This window comes from Aedes aegypti, chromosome 3 (genome assembly GCF_002204515.2).
Source record: "Aedes aegypti strain LVP_AGWG chromosome 3, AaegL5.0 Primary Assembly, whole genome shotgun sequence".
In the NCBI taxonomy this organism is placed as follows: Eukaryota; Metazoa; Arthropoda; class Insecta; order Diptera; family Culicidae; genus Aedes; species Aedes aegypti.
The window spans coordinates 149,038,841-149,060,099 of NC_035109.1; the positions used below are offsets into that span (position 1 = coordinate 149,038,841).

The 21,259-nt window shown below is 43.5% G+C and overlaps 1 protein-coding gene across 1 annotated transcript; it reads left to right on the plus strand.

Annotated features, from left to right (window-relative positions):
* Nucleotides 1-663: 663 nt before the first annotated feature.
* LOC5572954 (terminal uridylyltransferase Tailor) lies at nucleotides 664-16,205 on the plus strand. Its single transcript, XM_001654233.2, has 4 exons — nucleotides 664-1,013; nucleotides 1,496-2,762; nucleotides 15,396-15,563; nucleotides 15,635-16,205. Exons 1-4 carry the CDS (start codon nucleotides 993-995, stop codon nucleotides 16,048-16,050), a joined length of 1,872 nt encoding a protein of 623 aa, XP_001654283.2. The 5' UTR covers nucleotides 664-992; the 3' UTR covers nucleotides 16,051-16,205.
* Nucleotides 16,206-21,259: the final 5,054 nt, after the last annotated feature.

The following is a 21,259-nucleotide window of genomic DNA, read 5'->3' on the forward strand; positions in this document are numbered from 1 at the left end:
CTCGCTTCCATTTGATTAACATTAGTCGCATCACGTCACCCGAGGTGAGAACGACTCGTCTCGACTCACACGCCGCGCACAATAAGCATGGCATGAAGAGACTAGGACACTGGGTTGTTCGGTTAACTCCTACCAAAACACTACTGAAAAGTGCTACTTTTCAGCACCGTAAAGAGTGCTGAAAAGTAGCACTTTTCAGCACTGTTTTATTTGGTAGGAAAAGTAGGCCTTTATGTTGATCAACTTCTCAATGAAAAGTTGATTGATTTGCAACGGAATTGCAAAAAATTTTTTTTTTGTGTTGCGTTAGATTTTGTCACACCCCTTGGCTTAAACTCAAATTTTGGGTGTATTTTGTTTTCCGTGTCCCTTTCGAAATGTCAGATAGGAACAACCCCAGTGTTAAAACTAAAAGCCCTGTGGTGTTTTTGTCGACTAAGCGAACGTCAAACATGATCTCAAGTGTCAAGGTTCATTTATGGACCCAATTTTTATATTAAAGTTTAAATATGTTATAGCCGTTATTTGAGCGGGAAAAATTGCTTAAGTAATTGCAGTAACATGCTCTTTCGTGTTGTTAAATAAAAACAAGATTTCATTAAACATTTTAGGACCCTATACAATGGGTACGTATTTATTTACCCGTTTTTGACCCATTCGCTCAATATAATTTTGTGTGAAACAGTATCAGCGTGCGCAAAGAGGCAAACAAAATAAGCGTGTAGATGATGACATAAACAACACCGGTTCGGTTCGTCTTCGGCTTTGCACTCGCCTTCGGTTCGGATCGTCGTTTGTTGTGTCGTGAAGTGTTGAGATTTTGGTTTTCCAACGTGCGATAATTTTATGTTTTTAACGTGTTAGTTTTAAATTTAATTTAATGCGTGAACCATCTGCACTTACACGGTATAACACTTTGGAAACACAAACTCGGTAAATAACAGCCGAGAGTCTACGAATTTCGATAGTTTCATTTCGGTAACAAAGACGGTATGGAAGCTCCGAGGCAAGAGGTGAGTTTAGTAGTGCCAAAATTAAGTAAAATAGCACGGAGAGAAAAAAAATATTCAGAGCCTATGGCCTAACAGTTTAGGATGTATATTTTACTAGTAGAGTTAAAGTAAAACAAAAAAGTTTTTTTTTCAAAGCGCAATGAATGGATTATTCGAGGAATACTTGCAAGCAACAAATTTTGTTTTAGTATTCCTACAAGTATTCGTCTGAAAATTCCCATAACTAGATATATACTTGGTGGGAAGCTTAGAACATTTCGTGCAATATTTTTAAAAGAATCTCTACATGAATTCTTGTCGGATTTGTTATAAAAGTACCTATCGAAAAACTTTTAACGGAATGTCTGAGAAATTCTGATTTTATCCTGTAAGGAACGCTGAAGGTTTTTATCCCAGAGAATTCTTAGAGGAATCGTATCCTAAACATAAATCCTTCTATTATCTAACAACCTAAAACTACAAAAAATACTGTTTTTTGCCAGCTGTTCATACTCAATTGGGAGATATCCGATCTCACCAGGAAGCTGCAATCATTTGCCGCAGTCTACTCCAAAATCGATCTGACCACGGTGGACTGTTTCAGCCAGTTGCTGGAAACCATTGACACCTTCCTGACCAAGACGTCCCTTTCCCGTTGTATGAACTCGGATGCCACCGATGAGCAGATATTCAATGGCTACGCTTTCCACCACAGCATCAACTGCAAGCAATGTGGCAGAGCGGTCAAAACGACGCGACCCAAACTGCTGAAGCACCTGGTGGAACATGAAGCGGACAAACAGGATTCGCATACCGTTAAGCTTAACGGCGATGACCTGAAGCTGGTTAAGGCGTTGGAACATATTCGACTAAACGATAAGGACACTTCCTCGCAAAGTGATTCAACTAATACAAGCAGTGAGGTTCATAAGTTAGATGAAGATAGTATTAATAAGGGCAAACCGAAGAAAAAGGATACTGACATTAAAGAACATTTAATTACACCAACGAACGATATAAAACCGAAAACCACAGTAGTTGTTAATCCGTTTGTCGATGTCATAACTCCAGAGCAAGGCAAATTGTCCCGGTCTAGTTCTACAAGGACAACAGTTTCAATGAAATCAGCTTCCAAACGAGATGAACCTGGAACGAAAGAGACGAAAGTACCTAAACTCAACGTTAAGCCACAAAAGCACCAAAAAGAACCGAAACGTCGGGCTCATGTACCAAATCGAACGAAAGAAGGAGAATACCTGCATGTAGGCAGCATTCCCAATGCTGGGGCCGAGTTGACGAAGAAAACCAAACAGTTCATAATCAAGTCGCTACCAATAACCTCTCTCATGGAACAGGCTGCCGATCGAAAGCAAATCATGGATTCTCAAGCCCATCGCAGCATCGTGCACTCGCTGGAAGCGATCTTCCAGAAATACTACCCGAAAACCAAGGTCTATCTGTTCGGTTCCCGGGTAACGGGGCTGGGCTCCGAGAGCAGCGATTTGGACATCTATCTCAACCTGGAGGACAACTACGACGGATCGCTTAATTACTCTAAGGACAGGCTCAAGATTTTCGTGCAGTTATCCGAGCGGGCCCTCGAAATCACGGATCAGTGGAGCAATCTGGATCCGGTTACCGCCGCCAGGACGCCCATTCTGCGCGCTTGGAACAAGAGGCATAAAATCGACTGCGATATATCGTTCACCAACGGGTTGTCCCATAGTAACACGCGCCTGGTGCAGTATCTGTTCGCGGTGCAGCCTGTGTGTAAGTATCTTATCATTGGGGTGTCCCAAAATGTCTATCATTATCAGCAGGGTGTCCAGTCATCCGGACAAAGTGAAAAAAACACGGGATTACGAAATAACTGGAAAAATGGAGGAATTTCCGGGACATTGTAGAACTTACCCGCAGATTCATTTGGGACATACACTGGAGGACATAATTATAAGAACACCTCTTCGAGGAATTGCTTGGTCTTCTCTAAAGCATGATAGGAAACACTTTACTACCGAAAGATCTTGTTTTCTACCATAATATGCTCGGTAAACGATATAAGATTGTTATCTAGCAACTGGTAATACAATTCTGAGTTTTGTTTTGTAGAAATGAAACAAATTGGAATGAAGCTAAATTCAGCCCATTTTATTAGATATCCTTCTTTGAAGTTTCGCTTCGTGTTGGTTGGCTTTTCACATCTTTTATCGTGGCAACGGTCGTTAACCCGTATAGGCAGGTCCGTCCCACTCGGCTCTAGATTGCGTACTACTTCTAGTACTGCATTTGGTCCCAAGACACCCAAGTTGACAGATCGCAGTACACTTTTCACAGTATTCTAGATTTCGCTTTATTACTTTATGGTCCTAGACTTTATGTGCCATGAAATTTTGAGCAACTGCAAGGGACATGGAGGTCTTTATTTTTTCTTTGGTATAGGTCTGAGTGAAAGAAATAGGGTTACCATCCGTCTTGATTTAGCAGGACATGTCCTGATTTTGAGCTTCTTTTGAGGTGTCCTGATTTATTTTTCATAATTCAAGTTTTATCCTGCTTTTTCCTGTGAGTCATCAGCGGTATTTTGAATTATAAGAAGCTATCCCAAAATACCGAAAAAACAGCAAGAATATTAAAATAACATCTATTCAAAAATCCAAGTTGAGTGTTGTGGTTCAAAAACCAACTTCAGCTACATAGAAAGTTCGGGATGCGTTTCATACTGTATCACAACACCAACATGTTCAGTCGATGTTTGATGATTCTGCTTGTTGAGAACATTACAAGCAACGCGCAATATTTTTACTCGGGTATCGCAGGCACCCGACGCCGAATTTATCGTCGTAGCCACGTGAGCAGGTTGTCGTGATAACGGCGCACCCGCAATCTTAGCAAGCGGGAAAATTCAAACTGAAAAACCAGAAGTGAAAGAATTGTCACAGAAGAAGGAAGTATTTTGTGAATTGTAAAGCTTTATATAAAATATATTAATAAAATTATTTTAGTCAGTATAAATGCGTTTTAAGTCATACGCCAAGTTAAGTGGTTAATTGTTTGAGTCGAAAGAGTAGTTTGTTCCGTGGAAAGTGTTTCGCTTGAGTCACGTGTTTGAAGTGCTGTATATCGTGGAACCTGGTTGGAGCCAAAACTGGTGCTCCTCTCCCCCAATAAGCAGTTATCGTGATTCCGTGTCCGTCTACAGGTGAGAAAGCTGTCGGTCGATTCCGAACGAGCCACGCTGTAACATTGATCCTTTGAATGCCTACGAACGGTCTATATGGAACCACAGGTACGCCGCTCTGGAAGAACGAATAAGGGTGTAGTTCCCAAGCGTTTAAATAATTACGTAAGTAGAATTTCCGAAGCAAAGTAATATGCTTCGTAATTCGTAATTGGTTTACGTTCCTGCTCAGCAAGGTACGGCACCGGAAAACAAATCTGTCATTTCCCGTGTATAGAAATTTGCCAAATACCAATTGCGGTCTAAGGGATCGCGGACCTAACGGAGCAGCAACACTGACAGCCATCTTCAGCTTCTGGATCTGGAGGAGCAAAACGAGGAGGCTGAATTGCAAGCGTCCATCGAACGCGACAAGATCGTTGCTGAGAAGCAATTGGCTGAGTTGCAAATCCAACATGACCTGGCACTGAAGACCGAGCAGAGGAAAACGGAATTCCTGAAGCAGCAACGAGAGCGTGAGTTGAAGAAGTTAGAGCTGCAGTCCGGTTCAAGTCGTGGGTCTACTACTACGAGCAGATCAAGTGCGTGTACCAGTACGTCGAAACGCGTTGTAGATTGGCTTGCCGATACAAAAAAAGGTAAGACCAACTAGCATGTTAGTTGAATCGTCGCCCTGGATGGATCGTTAATTTTTGCGAGATCCAGACACGCCAGGGCCCAATGTGTGATATCTGCACTCAGCAAGTGCAACCCATCGGCGCCTAGTATGAAGAATGCGACGGCAGGACGCCAACCGGCGGCGTGCAAAATGTGGCAGCGATCGGTGCGAGGAACGCGTCGTTTCTCTAATCGGCTGTGAACGAGATTCTATTGCAAGCGTTGCAAATCAGAAACATGAGAGATCTGTCCCCTTTTTACGGCGACGTGATGGAGTGGACAGCTTTTGAAAATGAGTTCAGAACATCCACTGAGGAATTTCAGTTGTCAGATCGCGATAATCTGAGACGACTGAACAAAGCGCTTCATGAAAGGCGCGAAAAACCGTTGTATCAATGCGGTAATTGTTACCAAGGTAGCGATGACCAACGCGAGGGCCAACAATTATCTTATGAATCCCGAACTCATCTCTCATCTGGCTGAAAAACTTCCTGCTTTCAGCAAACAGATGTGGGTTCGACATAAGGCCACTCTGATAAAGGAAGGCATCGCTATTGAGTTCGACACTTTCTCTCGTTGGTTGGAAGATGAGATAGGCAACCAAATTGCGAGTCTAAATCCTGTTTTCAGTGTCAAGAAACCCAGCTATCAGCAGAAGCAGAAGCCGATGGTTCTGAACGTCCAGTGGCGATTCCCTAACCTCAAATCTACCTGTTCCACGAATAGAAATTCTTGATTTTATGCAACCAATTTGCATCTATCAAGTGAAGATTTGCTAGAAAGGAAGATTCCAATTATTTACTATTTGCTTTATGATCTCAATTTGTCGAAAAAGGCATTTTTAGATGCGTAGAACAGGTAAAAAGTGAGGTTACGAGTCGCCTCTGTGAACGTCAACCGTCGCGACGACGAAGCAACGAAGAAGTGTCCCCTGTACTCAGCAAGTTCTCACTCTGGCCTGGAGAAGTGCGAGCAATTCCGGAAATTATCGCTTGTTCAACGTCGATCTGCAGCAAACTCTTGCAAGGTTAGTTACATGTATCTGAAGTCCGACCATGCGCGAAAGAACTGCAAAACCAATAGAATGTGCTCCAACTGCAACAAGAATCATCATGGTCCATTCCGAGGAATCAACGAGGAATACTGGATTCAACGTGCAGAACAATCGCGAGAACGCGTGCAACGTCAACGGTAGAAACATGAACACGCTGCTCCGAGTAGGAAAGGTGAAAATCCATGGTCCACGAGGAGTCGAGGAAGTTTTTGCGTTGTTTGATGAAGCATCGTCGCTGTCGATGATGGATGCTGCCGTTGCTGAAAGCATCGGACTGCGAGGACCGATCGCCACCGTGAGCTATCGGTGGACAAATGGTATTCTACACAAAGAGGATCGGTTAATGATGCTGTCGTTCCGCATTTCTGGACCTTCGGAGCAAGCAAAACTGTACGAAGTGAGCGACATCCAAACAGTTGAGAATATCGCACTGCCGGCGGTAAAATTCGATATGGTAAGGCACCTATATCCTATGCTGGATGAGAACAAGCTTGCGGCGATTCAAGATGCATGTCTCTGTATGCTGATTGGATCGAATAAAGCAGGCTGATTGTGCCTCTAAAGACGGTGCAATACTCGCTTGATAGCTTGCAGCTGACTCGATGTCATCTAGGATGGACAATCCACGGAGTAGTCGACCCTACTATTGTAGGATCGAGCAACCTACACGCATTCCTGTGCTCCGACAACGATGACAGCGAACTTACTGATCTTGTGAAGCAGATATACAAAGTTGAAGACTTTGGGATTTCTGGCCAGTCAGTGAAAATAGCCGACGAAGATCAGCGTGCATTGGACACCATGCACGTTTGAACGTTTTGAAGTTGGTCAGATTTACAAATACAACAACTTCGTCTTCCCGGATAGCAAACCTCAAGCCTTGAGGCGGCTCCAAATCATCGAGAAAAAGATGCACTCCAACCCTGAGTTTGCTGATCGTTACTGCGCAAAGAAGATTCAGGATTATGTCGATAAGGGATACGTAGGCAGTTAGAGCTAGATGAACTAGCTGAAACACCGAACACCTGGTGAAAAGTTTCGATTGGACATGGACGCCAAAACAAAGTCGCACGGGTTTCCTGAACGATTTGCTACTGAAGGGTCCGGATTTCGTTCCTCCGTTGATTGCGATCCTGATGCGGGCCCGAATGAAGAAAATTGCCTTCGTTGCGGACATTAGGGAAACGTTCCATCAAGTCCTCATTCGTAGAAAGGATCAAGATTCCGAAGGTTTCTTGTGGCGCGGTATGAACCGCACGGCACCTCCCAACGTGTACGTGATGCAAGTGATGATATTCGGTGCTGTTTCGTCTCCATCAATGGCACAGTTCATCATAAACTTTAATGCGAAGTAGCTGGAAGAAAAATATACCGGCGTTGAACGAGTTAAGCAGCATTACGTCGATTATTATTTCGACTGTGCAGATACCTAGGAAGCCGCCATCGAACTGATTCAACGTGTGATCGAGGTGTACGATGAAGGTGGATTCAAACTGGTGAAGTTTTCGTCCAATTCGAAAGCCGTGTTGGATTCTCTCGATGCTGAAATTGTAGCGGAGATGCAGAGTGACGTCCGTGTGCTCAGAATCAGGTGGGATCTGCAGTCAGATGAGTTTGTATTTCCACTCAACTTTCCAAAACTGGACCAGCGATTCCGATCTGGCGAAGCGGTGCCAACGAAGCGAGAACTATTGAAGTTTCTGATGGGCTTCTTTGACCCGCTGTGTTTGCTCAGTCCGATCACGATTCAGATGAAACTCATATTTCAAGAGCAGTGGCGTCTACAGTCTGGATGGGACGATGAAATTCCTGACGGTCTGGTGCCACGATGGATGAAATGGCTGAACGAAACCGCAATACTGGGTGAAATTCGATTGCCAAGGTATTACTATCCAGCAATGCCTTCGTTTGGCGATGTCGAACTGCACGCACTCTGTGATCAGAGTGATAAGGCTTATGCCTGCGTGATCTACATGGTTCATCGTCGGACGGGAAAATCACACGTTGCAGTGGTATATGCTAAAACGAGAGTAGCGTCCCTGAAGTCGCCGACTGTACCTCGGCTAAAACTACAAGGATGTGTTCTGGCAAGCCAGATGATAAGTGTGCTTCAATCGGAGAGGATGGTAGGCATTACCAAGGTGTACTTTTGGACCGATTCGAAGATCTGCTTAGGCTGGCTGAGCTCTAACCAGAAGCTGACGGCGTACGTCAGTGCTCGATAAGAGAATGGTCATGGAGTTGATTTGTGGCACTAGATTCCGACGCAGCTGAACGTTGCTGACTTGGCAACATGCAGGAATGGTTGCGAGGTCCAGATTTCCTCTACCGTGATAATTTTCACTGGCCGGTTGATGAACCGCTACAGATGTCCTCTGCGGAGTCAGCGAATTTTCATAGCGAGCTAGAGGCAATGATATACCTATGGAAGATCCGCTGTGTTGCGCAGCGTTCTAAGAGAAAATGCTCGATCTTCCTGACATTGCCAAATTCTCTGACTTCAACCGGCTGATCAGATCAACTGCGTACTATCTGAAAATGAGAAAGCTGTCAGTATTACCGAAACACGAAAAACCTAAGCGATTGACGATAACTGTACGAGACATGGAAGATGCTAGAAGAGCTTGGTATGAGAAAGTACAGTCAGAGGCTTTCGGGGATGAACTGTGCAGCCTGAAGAAATCAGGTTACGTGAAGAGTGGCAGTCGCCTAAAAACATATTCGCCGTTTCTCCATAACGGGATCATCCGTATGCGAGGTCGCATTTAAGACAACAGCAAATCGTTCGAAGTGAACAATCCGGTGATTCTTCCGGATACCACCGTGTGTACCACCACCGGCATCAACAGCATCAAAGAACAACATCGTATACTAAAGGCTCGTTCGCAAGTCAAGAAGTATGTGATGTCCTGTGTGAAGTGTCGAGAGCTTAGAGCAAAACTTACCGTTCCGCAGATGAGAATGCTGCCGGTTGTATTGCTCACATGTATGACGTCAAAAGCGATACATCTGGAAGTGGTTCCATCACTCGATACAAACAGCTGTATAATGGCAATACGCGATGATTCATGTCCGACCGTGGACTGCCGCAGTGCATCATGACCGACAACGGTACCAACTTCACCGGTTCTGATCAAGAAATTAAAACGCTTTTGAAGACACTGGTTCAGCCGCGTTAGAGGTGTGGAATGGAAGTTCATACCCACTGGTGCTCCACATTTCGGAGGATGCTGAGAGCGACTAGTGCGTTCCGGCAAAACCGCGCTTCGTGCTATGCTACACGATTGACATTCCACGGACCTGGTGCTTCGGACAGCTTTGTGCGAAGCAATGAGCATCGTCAACAATCGACCTTTGACACACGTCGCTGATGACCCTCTGGATCCGGAACCACTGACGCCGAACATGTTGTTGCTAGGACGGAACAACGTGATCGAATTCGACCATGATTTCGATGAGCGGAATCTAGATTGTCGAGCCGCCTACAAGCATTCCCAGATTTATGCATTACAAGCAACGCAAATATTTTTACTCGGGTACCGCAGACACCCGACGCCGAACTTGTCGCAGCCACGTGAGCAGGTTGCCGTAGCAATGGCGCACTCGCAATCGTAGCAAGCGGGAAAATTCAAACTGAAAAAAGAGAAGTGAAAAAATTGTCCGAGAAGAAGGAAGCATTTTGGTGAATTGTAAAAAGTTTTAAATAGATAATAAAATTAGTTTGTAGTGAATATAAATGAGTTTTTAGTTCTATATCCGACAACATTCCAAATAATTTGGTGGTTTAGTTATACGATTCAAATGAATGGCTTATTCAGTGGGGAGTGTTTCGCTTGAGTCTACACGTGTTTGAAGTGCTGTATATCGTGGAACCTGGTTGGAGCCAGAACTAGTGTTCCTCTACCCCAATAAGCAGTTATCCTGAAACCATGTCCGTCTACAGGTGAGCCAACTGTGAAGTATAACCTTTCGATGTCGCACAATACTCCACTGCACTGTGACGTCACGCATCAATTGTGACTGGTCCTGTTGTTTACAGTTTTGACTTAGTACTTTTTTCGAATCATTCTTAATTTCGTGAAAGTTTGCTGCGAGGAGAGGTCAAATCCACTGTCCGAAACGTAAACAACAGGACCAGCAGCTGTCAAATAAGTGAGGTTAGGCTCGTCTTATGCAGCGCTCTATATACTATCGATAAGTCAAATTTTATGACGTGGTCTCGAGGTGAAGTTCACCAACCGAGGAGTAGAGGTGATAGATCCGGAGGGGACGGCAAAACAGCCGTTGTTAAGGCGAAGTGGGCCGTCATTGCAATTTGTAAAAACAAATAGGGAAAGTGTACCAGTTATGGCCATAGTGGTTCCCTATTTGGCCATATGTAAATTTTTGATAACTTTCACATTTTAAATCTTTTTGAATGTCTTAACATCAAGATATGTCTTAAATCTAACTATTGCAACACACAAAAATTTTCAAAATTTTAAGACATTAAAGTAATCACGTATGGTGAAATAGGAAACCACTATGTCCATAACTGGTACACATACCCTAGTTGGTTTTGCACTGACACAGCTGAAAAAGTATCAGCACACTTTTTGCATGTTAGCACTGAGTTTTATCACTTAGAAATGCAAGCTAAAAGTCATCATTGTTGCCAAAACGAATGACGGGCTACTTAGCCTTAAGGGCCATCTAAAATGACTGTAGAAAAATGTTCTATTTCCCGTTGCATTTCCCGCCTTCAAGACACTAATGATTTAGTAAATTCATGCACCCAACATAGGCTACTTGATGAGATTGACGTTTTTAAACTACTGTACAGGGAAAAGCCGCGTGAGTATCTCGAAATTCAAGCCTACTACTATTACCATTACCACACCGCTAGCGCATGACGGCTCACCATAGTAGCATGTCCGAAAGAACTTGAAACTATTGAGAACCAGAGCTACAGGTCCAAAGCCCTGATAAAGGTGGATGGTTGTGATGGCTATGACCGTGGTCATCATGTAAAGGACAAGCGGACGATGCTGTATCGTGTCAGCATCGAGGAGGCAGCCCCTCTAGCACGATGTAGGTAGCGCAACCCTGGTTAGGTGGCCTATCGAAGACTCTTCACCAACCAAGAAAGGCAAAAGTAGAGCAAACGGATTGATTTTACGGCAACAGACCCGGCAACGAATAAAGGACAATGATTGGAAAGTTGGATCTTGGAACGTGAGAACTTTGAATGAACCCGCGCGTGTTGGGCTCCTGGCTCGTGAACTGCGGAATGTCGGCGTGAACGTGGCAGCTATCCAGGAAATACGCTGGCCGAGAACCGGAGAACGCGAATTCCAAGCGGTGGACCCCATCGCCAACACTTCATTCAAGTACCACATCTACTACAGCGGTGGCGACAGAGCAGAACGTGGGGTTGGCTTCATAGTGATTGGGAAACAGATGAAGCGAATTATTCGGTGGAAACCGGTAAGCGACCGAATCTGTGTGTTGAGAATGAAGGGCAAGTTCTTCAACTACAGCCTGATCAGCATATATGCGCCAACGAACGATAAGCCCGATGACATGAAGGATGAGTTCTATGAGAGCCTGGATAAGGCCTACGGAGAGTGCCCAAAACAAGACGTCAAGATAGTCATCGGCGACGCAAATGCGCAGATCGGGAAAGAAGATTTCTTCCGACCCGTCATTGGAACGGAAAGCCTTCATTCCGTTACCAATGATAATGGCCTGCGGCTAGTAACCTTCGCTGCTGCTAGAGGGATGGCAATCAGCAGTACCTACTTCGCACGAAAGAATATCCGCAAACACACCTGGCGACACCCGAGTGGCGATGCCTGCTCCCAAATAGACCACGTGCTGGTTGATGGGCGACATTTCTCAGATGTCATTGATGTCAGGACCTTCCGAGGCCCTAATATCGACTCGAATCATTATCTCGTTGTAGCTAAAAATCGGGCGCGGTTATCCAGCGTCACGAGTTCCGCAACACACAAAACGCTACGCTTCAATATACAACGCTTGTCGACTGATGGGGTAGCTGCGCAGTACCGTCAGCAACTAGACGAGAAGTTGGGAAGAGTCAACGTTGCTGGAGACGTCGACAGCCTGTGGGACCCTATCCATGAAGCTGTGACAACAACGGCGCGGAAAATGATCGGCACTGGTCAACGACGAAGACGGAACGACTGGTTCGATGAAGAGTGCCAGAGGGTGACAGACATAAAGAATGTCGCCAGAAGCCGTTTGCTTGTGGCCGGTACCCGACAGAACAGAGAGCGGTACATGGCAGCGAGAGCCGAAGAAAAGCGAATCCACCGCAGAAAGAAAAGGCAGCACGAAGAAAGTGTGGTAGCTGACGCACAATAAAGCATGAACCGGAATGGTATGCGGAGATTTTATGCAACGGTCAATGGTGCGCGGCACAATACCGTACCAGTGCCCGCCATGTGCAATGACCGAGAAGGGAATTTGCTGACCGATAAAACGGCGGTGGCTGCCAGGTGGAAGGAGCACTTTCAGCAATTGTTGAACGGTGAGAATGGAAATGTAGCGAGGAACAGGATGAACATAGATGATGACGATCAAGCTGTGGACCCACCGACCATAGGAGAGGTTAAAAAGGCTATCAGTGAGCTGAAGAACTGTAAGGCTGCTGGGAAGGACGAGATCCCGGTCGAGCTTCTCAAGCACGGAAGCGAGCAGCTTTACCAGTCGATCCACCGAGTACTTCTGAAGGTATGGGAGGACGAAGAATTGCCCACCGGCTGGTTGGATGGCCTCATCCGCCCTATCTACAAGAAAGGGCACAGACTGGAGTGTGCCAATTACAGAGGAATTATCCTGCTGAATGCGGCGTACAAAATTCTGTCGCGCATCCTGTTTAACAGACTGAGACCGCTCGAGGAGTCCTTCGTCGGCGAATACCAAGCTGGTTTTCGTGAGGGCCGTTCGACAACGGACCAGATGTTTAGCTTTAAAAAAAAGACACTACACGTTAATGCTTTCAGTGGGCTATTTGCCCTTTGAAGGAAGCACCACACTAGACAACGGACTAGCATGCAACGCCCAGTGGCACAGTCAGAAAACATTCCTTTCGAAAAGTTTTCGGCCTGAGGCGGGAATCGAACCCACACTCCTTAGCACGATGCGGCTAAATGCCTCGGTGACACTAACCGCACGACTACGAAGCCCACCAAAGAGAGAGCTTGCGAATGATCCTAGACAAATTCCGGGAGTATAACTTGCAGACTCACCACTTGATTTCAAGGCGGCGTACGACTCAGTGAAAAGAAATGAGCTTTGGCAGATAATGTCTGAAAATGGTTTTCCGGCGAAACTAATTAGGCTGATACGTGCTACGCTGGATGGTTCGAAATCAAGTGTTCGGATCGCAGACGAGGTGTCAACCTCGTTCGTGACGTTAGACGGATTGAAGCAGGGAGACGCACTTTCGAATTTACTGTTCAACATTGCACTTGAGGGTGCTATTAGAAGATCTGGCGTGCAAAGAAATGGCACTATTATCACAAGGTCGCACATGCTCCTTGGCTTTGCGGACGATATAGACCTGATTGGAATCGATCGCAGGTCAGTGGAAGAGGCCTTCGTGCCTCTGAAGAGGGAGACAGCGAGGATAGGCCTGACCATCAATTCTACCAAGACGAAGTACATGGTTGCAGGTAGAGTCAGGCATGGTGGTGTAAGTGCTGAGGTAGTGTTTGATGGGGTTGTGTTTGAAGTTGTTGAAGAATTTGTTTACCTTGGAACACTTGTGACATGTGACAACGACGTTTCCCGCGAAGTGAAAAGACGTGTTGCGGCTGCGAATAGGGCCTTTTACGGACTACACAACCAGCTTAGGTCCCGCAGCTTGCAAACCGAAACAAAATTCGCCCTGTATAAAACATTGATTCTTCCGGTGGCTCTCTACGGGCACGAAGCGTGGACGTTGAAAGAGTCAGACCGGAAAGCTCTCGGTGTTTTCGAGCGTAAAGTGCTGCGGACAATACTCGGTGGGAAACTCGAAAATGGTGTGTGGCGCAGACGCATGAATCACGAGTTGTATCAAGTGTACAAAGATGCGAATATTATCAATCGTGTAAAATACGGCAGACTTCAGTGGGCTGGTCACTTAGTGGGAATGTCGGAAGAAATAATTGCGAAAATAATATTCAGAAGGGAACCAGGTAGAGGTCGTCGGCTTCGGGGAAGACCACGAATACGCTGGCTGTACGCAGTGGAAGAGGACCTGGCGACCCTAAAGTTCGGGGCAACTGGAGAAGTTTCGCCCAAGACCGACGAAGATGAAGCTCTACAATACGCCCGGCAATGGCGTGATGCTACGCTGTAGCCATCAAGGTATCAAGGTAGGTACTATTACCATTCCCAGCACTGGCCACGAAGACCGCAGAGCGCTATCACTGGCTCACCACCCGAAAATCTGGATGTCTTGCATAGGCGAATGGGCCACCTCAACGCGAACAGCCTGAACAAGTTGAAGAATGGCTTGGCGACCGGAGTGCACTTCAAGGAATTCGGGATGACAGCTGGCCAAGCCACGACGTCAAAATCATCATTACAAGTACCGCGAAAGTTCTACGAGAAGCTTCACGCACCTCGAAAAGGCTTCTTCCCGAGAGCCAAAATGTGTAGGGGTAAGGATGGAAGCATCTTGACGGACGGATGTGAGGTGATTGAAAGGTGGAAGCAGCATTACGACTAACACCTAAATAGCACGCCTGTCTGCACCGGCTGATTTTCAGAATCTGGGAAACGGAACAGCTACCGGAGGTGTGGAAGCAAGGGGTCATATGCCCCATCTAAAGAAGGGCAAAAAACTGGAATGTGAAAATTATCGTGCGATCAATATCCTGAATTTCGCCTACAAAGTGCTATCCCAGATTATCTTCCGTCGTGTATCACCAATAGCAAATGAGTTTGTGGGAAGTTATGACAGTATGGACCGCACATTTCGAACAAAATCGAATGAATTACGTTAAGTACAAAGGGCGTAGCATACCTCTAGGCGTTTAACGTTACATGGAAGCTTCTGCCTTTGATTTAAAAAATGACTCCAATTTGTGAAAATGCTTTTCGTTAAGAGATCTGAGACCGAATCCAAGTTCTACTATAACTATGTGAGGAATTTTTCAATATAAAGCCTCAAATATTCTCGATTCTGACGATAATAGCTCTGTTATGAAGTGTCGTAAAAATATTCTTGACTTTTGCATTCGTGTTGCTTAACAGATTAACAGAAATTGTGGTATTTTGTTTAATATGTTGTGGATTTCGCACTATCAAAGCTATCCGAATTATCAAAGATACCCCGTTTTACAGTATATATTATAATATCTTTAGATACAACATTTAGAGCTTGAGACCAGAGGTTTACCTGCAATTTCCAAGGAACGAATGATCACTTTAATTGAGAATAATGACTGGATTTCCTGACTGATACAAATTCATTTTCATACATAAGCTGATTGTTTAAACATTTCCTTTCATTTTACAGGTTATTATGTAGCTCTCTACGCCAAGGAATGGTCCCAAAATTTTAGCATGCCCGGTTTGAATACCTACACCCTCATACTGCTCACTGTATTCTACTTCCAGAAGCACAACCTGCTTCCCGCCATTTATAACTTGCAAAAGGATTGCGAGAAGCCGTATCTCGTATCTCGTAAGTAACAATTATCAGGAAACTAGAAAATCCCGTTCCCATGTTCCCTGATCTCTTTCTCCATCTTCCAGATTGGCAGGCCAACTTTGAGAGGAAATCTCTCGACGAGCTGGGAATACCCCGTGTACCGGAAGAAGAGACCTACAGCCTCATAATCGATTTCTTCGCCTTCTACGGGTCACGGTTTTGCTTCGACACGCGCGTCGTATGTCCCTTCCTTGGCTGGGCACCCCAGAAGGAAGACTTCGATCCGTACGATTGCGAAATTCCTGCCGAGATGGAAACGCTACAGAAGTACTACGACAAACTGGACCTGGTCACGGCTCACCCGGTCAACGACCTGCTGTCGTACACGAAACCGATGGTCGTGCAGGATCCCCTCGAGCTGAACCACAACGTTGCCAAGGGGCTGAGCGCCACCGACGTCGACCGGTTCAGGAAGTTTTGCGCACATACTGCGGCTTTGCTGAATGAAATTTCAAACTAGAACGCCCTAAGGGTAGAACCATCAATGGATGATTTGACGATACCGATGTTTGTTTTGTTTATAATTTTTTATCCAACTGACGGACGTTTAACTGTTTCTTATGTTTTAAATGCCACTAATTTTATTTTACACCTACAATACAATGTTTATACAAATGACGTGTCTTTTTTCTCGTATCTAAATCCCTAGAAACACAGATATATCAAATGTTTCTACTAGTTCCAGTTTGACTCTAGTAGTTACTCTAGCAGATCTTCCAAAAAATCCTACAAGAATTCACAAGGGTTTATTCCAGTGTTTTTGAGGAAATTTGGTAAACTTTCTTCCAAGAACCACTACAAAAAATCATCAAGGAGTTTCTTCTCGTCGTTTTATGCAGATATTTCCCCCAACATTTTCATATGATTTCGATTTCATCGTGAATTCATATAAGATTTATCTCAGGAATTTCTCCAAAATTCTACCAGGGGTTATTCCTGAAAGTCCTTTAGGAATTTTCCAGAAATTCCTCGAAAAAATCGATTCATCATTGAGTTCCTCCAGAAATAGAAACGTGTCCTGCAGTTCTTCCAAACAATTTTCGAGCGAAATTTCCATGGTTTCTTTAACATTTTATTACAGGTTTTACACCAGCAATCATTACAGCAATTATTACAAACATTCCAACAAAAAAAAAAACTTCGAAAATTTTGTACAAATGTTTTTAAGGAATACCTCCTGAAAATCCTGCAGTATTCAATTGATATTTTGTTCGATAATTATCTTAGTAATTCATCTAGCAAAACCTCCAAGACTTCATCAGAAACTGTAAAGCTTTTCAGAGTTCCTCGCAAAAGTTCATCAGGAATTTCGGCAGAAGTTTCAACAGAGGGGACTATAAGATTTACTCTAGAGATAATTACCGGTTTTTTTTTCAGGAATTTCTCCAATAACGTCTTAAAAATATCCTTGGCCATTCCCAGGATACATCTTTGAACTACTTTCTCGGGAACTTATTTCTCAATGAATTTCCACTGAATTTTCTGCAGAAATCATATGAGGAATCTACAGATCTACTAGACGCATGGCTTGACGTATGAGATGACACAGAATTTGCCTTTTGAACCGGTTGCTCTACGATCTTTGACGGACACTTGCTGCTATAGTACTGTTGCTCGCCGACTTCCTGTGGTGGATCGATCTTCGTTGATGGAAACTTATAGCTGTCGATCTGCGAATGCCCGTCCTTCGGAGATACCGACTCCAACATAGAAGACTTATCCTTAGGGAGCTTCTTGGTGGTCTTCTTCAGATTCGTTTGACTTGGTTTGATCGTATTTGAGGTTTTTGGAGTTACCTGGACGAAAAAGATGCAAATGTATGTTCCAGTACTGTAAGTTTCGACGTAAGGAACTTTGGCTGGCTTGGAACAACGATTCAGGAGAAACAAGAGTGATAATAAATCTTCAAGCTGTTCAGTGGAATACTTATGAATAAATGAAGAATCGAATTTAATACTATACCATTTAGTTCCACTACAGTTTGTATCCTTTGACAAGTCAATAGTATTCACACATTATATATTCATACTAGGTATAATCATAAACCTCTTCTACAAAAAGGGGAAGTGAATTATGATTATAACTAGAAAATATATAATATGTGATTATGATGGTTTTTTTTAACTCGAGTCTAGTACACGACACTGAAGACGGCCTTAAAGTTGAGGTCGAAATATCCATATCTGTTGAAGGATAAAACCTATAGTGGAATTGAATGGTATCGTATTAAATTCGGGTTTTCATTTATTTAGAAATAAGAGGCTAAGGTCAGGTTCTTTAAACTTCATAACGTTAGAAGGTGTCACGAGGAGAACCGATTCCAACCAATTCATTTATTTATTTAAGGCTCAATCGTGTTGAACGCTTTACGGAGCCAAGATTCATTTTTGTACTTTACAATTATTGAACTTCTTATATACCAATTTTAGTCCGGGTTGGAGCCAGCGTACTCGTGGCAACTCGAGGTTAGTGGTCACAGATATTTTTAGAATGGACTAGGCATAGTGGCATTTTTTCCGAGATGTTCGGTTTAGGTATGCGTTGTGGATAGTTTTTTTTTCCGGCCGCTCGGTTTGTGCGATTTGAACAGCATTGTTTTCAATTTTTTTTATTATGATGACCCTGGAGGGCTCTATTCTGCATTTTACCAAGCAGAACGTCACTACTGTCGGACGCGCGATCATATCTCTTATTCACGGGAAACAATATTGTTCACACAGTAAATAACGCCATGTTTCATTCTTTTGATTGCCGGCATTCAAAAGATTAAATTAAAAACAATTAAACATCAAATGCTCTGCGTCTATCGCCAGCTTTTCAGGCGAATCCTGACCTAATGCCTTACCCAACCCCCAACTCCGTAGTACTTATGAGGGCATCGCTGAGTCGGTGGCCCCTCATTAAATATGTGCTACATGAACATTTCCTTCCTATGGGGGGTCTGTAGTCTTGAGGTTACGCTTTCGCTTCATAAGCGGAAGGTCATGGGTTAGATTCCCAGCCCCTCCACAAAAAAACCCGTCCAGCCACCAGAAGACGCCTCACGGAGGACCGTGCTTTGGGGAGCACATCCATCCTCCGTCAGTATCAGATGGTGACTGAGACAAACTGGCCCTCTTCGCAGGCAGCTAGCCTCACTAACAGCAGAGCTCTCTCCTACCTGCTTGGTGTGAGAGTAAAAAAGTAGGAGAGAGTGAAAGTAGATGTAAATATAGATAAGTTGAAAATAGATCTGTATCGGTAAAGAAGCTACAGATCAACTGATTCCGGCACAGTAGTGGCCACGAGCACAGAGTGCCTTAAAAAAAACCTTTCCTTCCTCTATCCCAAGTTACGGTGGTCTACGAAAGTGCGATAGTACGTGTATAAGGTATTGGAAAAAGCGTGACAGAGGGGGGACGGGGGCTGACGGCGAAAAAACTTTCTTATTTCTTTCCATGGAAACTGATTGTAATTGTTTACAATCCGGTATAGCCACGTCAGGAATGGACCAGTTTTAAAAGACGCCTTTGCCAGTCTTAATGTCTTCGCATGTCAGACTCGCGTCGATAATTTTCCCTTCCACCTCGACTTCTCATGCCGGTACATAGACGAAATATCCCACAGTAAAAGCCTCATGCTGAGCAATTTCATTTGCTGCTTTGTAACTAGGTGCAGTTACACGTAGCTTGAATAGGGTCCTAAAGCCCTGTCCCAATTTTAGTGCCAAACGCTTAAGTTTAGGCCAAAAACACATGTTTACTCAATTTTCTAATGTTTTCCGATGGTTTAAGCCCAAAAAACTTTATTTTTAGATTTTGTCACATCCTTTGGCTTAAACTCAAATTTTGGGTGTATTTTGTTTTCCGTGTCCCTTACGAAATGTCAGATAGGAACAACCCCAGTGGTCGAACTAAAACCCCTGTGGTGTTTTTGTCGACTAAGTGAACGTCAAACATGATCAAAAGTGTCAAGGTTCATTTATGAACCAAATTTTTAAATTAAAGTTTAAACATGATATAGCCATTATTTGAGCGGGAAAAATTGCTAAAGTAGTAACAGTAACATGCTTTTTCATGTTATTAAATAAAAACAAGATTTCGTCAAAAATTTTAGGACCCAATTCTTTCACTTGGTGAATAACGGTCCCAGGATAGGGTAACCAATATATTTTGGACCTCTATATATTTTGGACCCCCTGGGCCATTTTCCTGCAAATTTCCCAGTTTAAATCGAAAGACCAACTCAATTCGCATACCATTTGGAAAGATAGGACTATTCCGCACTTGCATCAACCGTTTGTACATAAAAAATGTATTTATTTTATCTGAAATTAATTGAATTTAATCGGTTCATCCATGCAACCGTTACAACACGTTACACACAGAAATTGAAGCCGTCAGAAATTTTTCAAATGTAAACAAAAACGTTTTTCAAATTTATGCACTAAAAGCGTAGAATTTCTTCGGTTTTCCATTGTCAATGGATTGGTTAGACTATGGGCAAGTATATAATACAACCAGTGTCGTAGACTTTGTCGCCAAACGGTAAAAAAATGCCGGGGGTCCAAAATATATACTTTGAGGGTCCAAAATGTATTGGTGTGTCCAAAATAATGAAAAACAGTGCTTCAAAATTCAATTATTTTCGACATTTTTTAGATCCTCCATGATCGTAGGGGCATTTTTATCTCGTAGGGAAAGTTTTTCTCTACATTTTGGCATGTTCTTTGACTTGGTTACGCTGTGCAATTAATTAATTGGGACAAAAAACTAAAATCACTTCCTTAGGGGGTCCAAAATACGACCGTTACCCTATTTACGCGTCAGCTCTCGAGAAATCAAGAGCACGTTCAAAATCTTCTTTTTGCGCCGGTTGATAGACGCGTGGTTTGGACGGTTGATAGAACCGTGTTCGAGTAACGAGATCTCTACGAGGCGTATCGCCTCCATCCGATTCATCCATGCAGAAAAAAGCTCAACCGCAACCAAATGAAGAAAAAAATAATAATAAAAAAAAAAAACAAAAAAAAATATGCGTAAAATATTATCAATCAGTGGACTATTTTGTACACTCCCCTAAATGGGTAAAAAAATCACAAAAAAATCGAGATAAAAATAGAAAAAAAAAAAACTTAACCAATCAGTGGGCTATTTTGTACCCAACTCCCCTATACGAGCAAAATTGCACCGGGAGAGAGACAGAAGAGAAGCGAAAAACAACCTTGAACTAGTGATCCTTTATAGAGAGATAAGCGGAAGTAAAATGGAATGATTTGGCAACAGACCAGCAGTGCTGATTTTGCTCGGCGTCGAGAATAATATTGTAACACGGACATGACTTCCTCATTGCTATAACGTGTATTTTGTTTCGATATAGATCGTTGAGCTACATATCAAAACTAATAAACAGCTGAAAAAAATCAAAAACTAAAAGTCGCATTGACAAAAATTCAAAAAAAGTAAAACATTTAATTTTTTGCTTCATGCAAAATTACTTTTACCGAAATAATTTCAAGCGGATTACATTACTCTTCAATGAGAATATAAATTCAAAACAAACATAACGCGTGTTCGTTTGGCTCACACTTTGACAGCTCTCGCTGCTCGATTGGCTCACACTTTGACAGAAATGTCAGCTTCCGCGAATCTCTCTTATAAAGGATTTCTACCTTGAACGAAAGCAATAGG